The sequence below is a fragment of the Rissa tridactyla genome, chromosome 15, assembly GCF_028500815.1.
Source record: "Rissa tridactyla isolate bRisTri1 chromosome 15, bRisTri1.patW.cur.20221130, whole genome shotgun sequence".
In the NCBI taxonomy this organism is placed as follows: Eukaryota; Metazoa; Chordata; class Aves; order Charadriiformes; family Laridae; genus Rissa; species Rissa tridactyla.
Window position 1 is genome coordinate 11854253 of NC_071480.1, and position 6000 is coordinate 11860252.

The window sequence follows — 6000 nt, forward strand, 5'->3', positions numbered from 1 at the left end:
CGGTTTTGTACAAGTCTTAGATTTAAATAATTCACGCACACACACCCCCACGCACGCACACTCAGTATATACGTCGCTATATACATACACACATATACACCCACATGTACGTTTTGCTCCATATACATGTGTGGCTGGACGCACACACATACACAGGGCTGGAGCGAAGGACACCGAATCCCGAGCGCGTCCCGGCAGGGCAGGAGTGCGGCTCCGGGCTCTTGCGCAAAGGGAGGACCCCCCACCCCCCACCCCAGCCTCGGCACGGCAGCAGCGGGGGGACAAGCAGCTCCATCCCACCATCGTCCCTCCAACAGCACCCGCGGCCCGTGTCGGCTGCCCCTGGCACCGGCACTGAAACCACCACATTGGTTCCTCGTACAAACCAAGTTAAAAATCTCAATTTTACAAAATATGCGTTAAAAAATAAAAAAAAACCAAAAAAAAAAAAAGAGGAAAAAGAAAAACAAACAAAACAAATAATCCAGAACTCGCAACTGTGGCTCCCTTTGTCCGGCCAGCTCAGCACCCCCTACTCGCCCATCTGACAGAGGTGCCAGGAGAAGGACAGGGAAGGAGACCAAGCAACATGGGGCCGCAGCTGGGCCCAATGGTGGAGCTGCTCCTTCCCCAGTCCCTTCCTCGTCCATCAGGCCCCATGTGCCATCAGCCCCCAAAACAAGAGCCCCAGGGTGGCCAACGGTGGCGAGGAGGGACAAGGGTGACCTGGCCCAGCCCCAGCCCTTGGGCGCTGCCAGCCAGACTTGTGCTTTCCAACCCTCAGAGATGCTCAGCCCAAGGCATGCGGATGGGGACACCTCCTCCAGCTCAACCGAAATCACACCCCGGGCAAGGACCCGCTTCCCACCCGGGTCAGGCTGACACTGAGAAGGGGGGAGCAGAGCGGGGGGCTGCAGCCCCCACAGCCCCCGGGGCTGCTGCTCAACCGCCCCACTCTGTGCGGAGCCGTGAGACCCCCCCGGCCGTGCCCTGCCCCAGCCCTGGGAGACCCACGGGAGGGTCCTCCAGAGCCAGGAGAAATAACGCAGGCTCACAAACCACAAAAAGGCACCCGAGCCAGCAGGGCTGCTCGCGCACGGGAATATTTCGCCTCTTGGCTATTGTTTAACTAGCATAAGAAAAGGGAAATATTTATTGTCTCTGAATGCATAAAGGTGGCTCTGGGATTTGTCAGAGATGTGGGTATTACAAAACACTTTATCTGGTGTCTTCCAACAGTCTGAAGTGAACTGTCTTGGGGAAGAAAAAAAAATAATAATAATAATCCACTTTCTATAGCGGTATAAAGCATCTAAATATGGGCAGTGACATGCTACCCTCCCAAACCTCTCTGGCATTTCAGGAATGTAAACAGAGGGGGGGTTTGTTGATTTTTTTTTTTCTTTTTTTTTTTTTAAAAAAGTGGGTGGGGGAACAGAATCAAGCGACCAGACAAAATGAAAACAGATTCTCAGCTCAGTCCCGTCTCCCACAACTGCTACGACAACTCTATTAAAGTGCATTTCAGTATCACCCCTCTCAGGAACCTTACACACACAAACCTCCTCTTCCTTCACAAGAAAAGGTAATTCAAGTTAATACTCCGCTAGAACAGTTTTAGCCTTTTTATGGATTTCTGCTTTTCCCCGCCCCGACTTTGTAGCAACATTATTATTTTTTTTTTTTCATTAGACTGGCAACGCCCCCTCCCCAACAATACTGTAAATTCAAGTGCTCACTTCAACCGTCAAGGGCAACAGCTCTGGATACAGCACACTTGATTGTACAAGCAACACCTTATATCACAATCAAGAAATCAGGGCACTTTGCCCTCCGAGGGAGTAACACCTTCCCCCTCCACCATCCATAGCATCATATGAAAAATAATAGTTAAAAAAAAACCCAGAACATAATTAGCTATGAACATCGTTTGTTATGTACACTGGCTCCTGCAACAGATGCATGAACTCCGTTAGTTCTCAGTTTTATTGTCCTTTCTAAGAGCAACTGAGCAGTCACTGTTGTCTCCATTTAAATAAAACAACTCAGAGTTGAAATATATATATATAGATATATATAAGCATTTTTTCTTAAATAACATATTTACATCTAATAGAAAATATAACTCTAGAGATAATCTTTCCAACGAAATGTAAGACGTGGAAAAAAAAAAAAAAAAAAAAAAAAGAATGAGTTAATGAATTTAGGACAGTTTCTAAATCCTCTCCAGGACCCAAAAATAAAAAAGAAAAGAAAAGAAAAAAAGAAAATAAGAATTTAAAAAAAAAAAAAAAAAAAAAAGGCCCACCAAGTTCTAACCAAGCTTTTGTCTGGATCTGACCGAAGAAAACCCCAGCACCACCTCCGCCAAACTCATCGCTTCTCTTTAAAGAATCCTTGGTCCGTGCTGCTCTCCTTGATGGTGACGGTCAAAAAGTTAGAGGTCACATCAGTTACCACCACCTTCTCCAGGTTGTTGAGAGAGGGGCTCCAGGACTCCTCCTCGGGGTCCCCCAGGATCCTGGCGACGGGGATCCTGGCGATGAGGGAGGGTCGCCCCGCCTGGCCCCCCACACCGTCGCGGTACAGGCTGCCCACGGCGCCCGGGCTCACCGCCCCATGCAGGAGCTTCGGCCCGCCGGGATCCAGCCCCCCCTGCCCCTTGGGGTCCAGAAAGTCTGCCCGGTGCTTGGCCAGCCGCGCAGGGTAGGGCTCGGCGGCCCCCAGCTTGGCACCCACCTCGGCTCGGTTGGGGCCGGGCAGAGTGCCGGGGAGGTCGGGGTCCTGCCGCCGGGCCAGCTGGATGACGCTGTGTCCCGAGCCGAACTTGGCCGCCCCCGCCGCCGCCTCCTCCATCTTCCTGGCCTTCAGGTAGTCCCCCACCTTGTCCCCCGGCTCCCCCAGTTTCCTCTTGGAGGCATCCAGAGTCTCCGCCAGGTCCTTGTAAAGCTCCTTCCTGGGCTTCGGGCCTCTCTTTTTGGGGGTCTCCCCGGGCTTCTCCTCCACACGGATCACCCGGTCCCGGATGCCGTCTGCCTTGGGGGTGCTGGTGCTGGAGCTGCTCTGGGGAGCCAGGGCAATGTTTCTCAGTCCTTCCCTAGCCCGGGACGTGGAGCCCAGCTCCTGGGGGGACCTGCCAGGATACGGCACCCGGATCCCCCTGGAAGAGTCACTGCGGAATTCATAGGTTTTGGCTTTTGCCTTTGCCTGGGCCTGCAAGGAAGATAAATCAACCGGTGACTTTATTATCCTGCCACCCGGCTGCATAATTACAACTTACAAGACAAGGGGCCGCCTTCGCAAGGAGCATCCTCCTGGGGAGCCAGGGGGGTCCCTGCTCCCCGCCGCGGCTCACAGCCCTCACCAGCACCGGCGCGCACGGGGCAGGGGGGGCTCCGGCCTCCTTACCTTTAGCAGGAAGGTTTTGGGCTTGGGGCCTCGCTTTTTGGGCCCGTATAGCTCCATTTCTCGCTCCCTAGAGGTGTTAAAAAAACCAAAGCTTCAATTCAGCATAGCTACAAGACAGCAACACATTTACAAGCGCCCGGGCTGCAGCCAGCAAAGGCCTTGTACCTTTCCTCAAAGGCTGCCAGCAGCCGGGCGTCCAGGATGTTCTCCTCGGGCTCCCAAGTGCTGTACCTGGGGGGGAGGCACAGAGAGAGGGAGCGGTGTGAGGAGCCAGGAACGGCCAAAAAAAAAAAAAAAAAAAAAAACCAAAACCGATAAAATAAATAAATTAAAAATAAAAAAAAAACACAAAAAACAAAACAAACACAACACAGAAAACCCGCGGCATAAAGGAAAGGACCCAAGTTTCCTCCCCACTACAATGGGAGCGCAAGGCTGCGGCGCCGGCTCCCCGCACACCCGGCCCACTTACTTCTGCGACCAGCCCTTCCATTTCACCAGATATTCCATGCGCCCCTGCGGATGCAAAGAGGGGGAAAAAAAATAATAATAAAATAAAATAAAATACGCCGGGAGGGGAAAGGGGCGGGGGGGGGGGTGGGGGGGGAGAGGACACACGACACGGACGCCCCGCGCTCGACGCCCGCAACAAAGATCCACCCGCGTCCCCGCGCGTGTCGAGAACACGCGGGGGAAAGGAGGGGTGCGTGTGGGGGGGGGGGGTGGGGGGGCGATAATACAAAATAATAATGATTAAAAATAAAAGCCCAGGGGGTGGGTAAGCTGGCGGGGGAGGGGGGGGGGGGCGGGCAGCGGCGGAGCACGCCCGGGCATGCGGCGGGGAGAAAGAGCCGCCCCCAACCGCAACCGGGCCGGGGCCGCCGCAGCGGCGGCGGCGGCGGCGGGGCCGGGTGGTGGTGGTGGAAGAAGGGAGCGGGGAAGGAGGGGAAAGGAAGGTCCGCAGGGAGCCGGGGGGGTTTTAAGGGTGAAGGGGGGTGCACCTACTTTGCGGATGCGGCGCTTGAGCAGGGCCTCGGCCGCGAAGACGCGCTCCCCGACGGCCGAGAGCTCCATGTTTACGCGGCCGCTCGCAGCACACAGGCAGCCGCCAGCGCAGCCCAGACCATAATACTCCGCCCGCTGACGTCAGCGACGCGGCCCCCCCTCCCGCACCACCCCCCCCCCCACACACTCCTCCTTCACACACACCCCCCCCACACTTCACACACACACACACACACACACACACACGCACCCCCCCCCCCCCCCCGCACTTGTTGCTGGCGGAGCCGGGTGGAATATTCCGCCCGCGCCGCATTGGCTCCCGCCGCCGGCCCGCCCCCCCCCGGCTTCATAAACCGCCCCCCCCCCCCCCCCCCCCCCCCCGCGACCAAACCACCACCCCCCCCGCCTTCGACGTGAGCGGCGTCCACGATGAGCGTGGGGCGGGGCTGAGGGGCGGGGCGGGTTCTCACGCCACGCCCACCGCGCCACGCCCACCGCGCCACGCCCCTCTCCGCTCCGGGGCGGGGGGGGGACCCCCCCCGCCCCGGAGCGGAGAGGGGCGTGGCGCGGAGGGCGTGGTCACACCCCCCCGGATTCTGTGACACACACACACACCCCCCCCACGCGGGACGAAGACTCTCGTGGACCTTCTCCCCCCCTCTTTTCCCACTAAAGGAGCGTGGAGCCCCCGGGGGGGGGGTGCGTGAGAGAGGGCGTCGGTCGGGGGTCGCGGTCACGCGTGGGGGACCCCACGGTGGGCGGGGCCCCGAGGGGGAGGCTCCGCCTCCTCGACGGTTAATAAGGCCGCCCTCGGTTTGCCACCGTTAAGGGGGGGGGGGGGAGAAAGGGGTGTCACGCGTGGAGGGAACGGCTGCGGGACCGTCTCCCCCGCCCTCTGCTCGGTGCAGCGGCTGCAGGCCGGGGGACGCTGCCCGGGGGAGATCCACGGCCCCCGGGGGACGCGGGGGACTGGAGGGCACGGGTGTTGTCGCCGTCCCGGGGGACCGTGGTCTCCCGCGGGGGGGGGGTGTGTGTGTGATCTCCCGGGGGCTCCTGCCCGCTACAGCGGAGCCCTGCCCGGTCCCACCCCTCACTTCCAACGGGGGTCACGGAGGCAACGGTTCCCCTGCGGTGGGGTCGGAAGGGAAACACGGGTGGGCGCCCAGGGCCCCCGCTGCCCCACGGGGCACAAGCGGGGTGAGTGGGTCGGGGCCCCGGGGGCAGAACCCCCCCTCCGCCGCCGCTGGCCGAGGCGAAACGGCGCCTACGGGAGGGAGAGGCGGGCGATTTCCCCCCGGCGGCTTCCGTGGGTTCCCGGCCCCGCGCCTCCGCACACGCGGGTTTTCCGCGGCGTCTCCAGCCCGGCGTGGAGGGGCCGGGCGGGGGGAGCGCACCCCCCGCGCCCTCCCGGCCCCCGGCGAGGGACGTCCCGGGGAGATTTTCGTTATTATCGAATTAATCGTTGTTAATTAAGGCCGGTGGCGGGCGCGGCTCCTGAATTGGCGCGGACGCGGCGGCGCGGATCCCGCTCTCGGGAAGGTGCCGCGTGGAAGAGAGACGCGTGGGGAGCGGGTGCAACGCCCGGCC

The 6000-nt window shown here is 59.5% G+C and overlaps 1 protein-coding gene across 2 annotated transcripts; it reads right to left on the reverse strand.

Annotated features, from left to right (window-relative positions):
* Window positions 1–1633: 1633 nt before the first annotated feature.
* CBX8 (chromobox 8) lies at window positions 1634–4556 on the reverse strand. Of its 2 annotated transcripts, none has more exons than XM_054221794.1 (5): window positions 4414–4556; window positions 3881–3924; window positions 3574–3639; window positions 3409–3475; window positions 1634–3213 (listed from the first exon to the last, which is right to left on the reverse strand). In XM_054221794.1, exons 1-5 carry the CDS (start codon window positions 4480–4482, stop codon window positions 2374–2376), a joined length of 1086 nt encoding a protein of 361 aa, XP_054077769.1. In that variant the 5' UTR covers window positions 4483–4556; the 3' UTR covers window positions 1634–2373. The 2 variants fall into 2 exon arrangements, with proteins under 2 accessions (XP_054077769.1, XP_054077768.1); XM_054221793.1 differs by having other exon boundaries at window positions 3409–3499.
* Between the last annotated feature and the right edge of the window lie 1444 nt (window positions 4557–6000).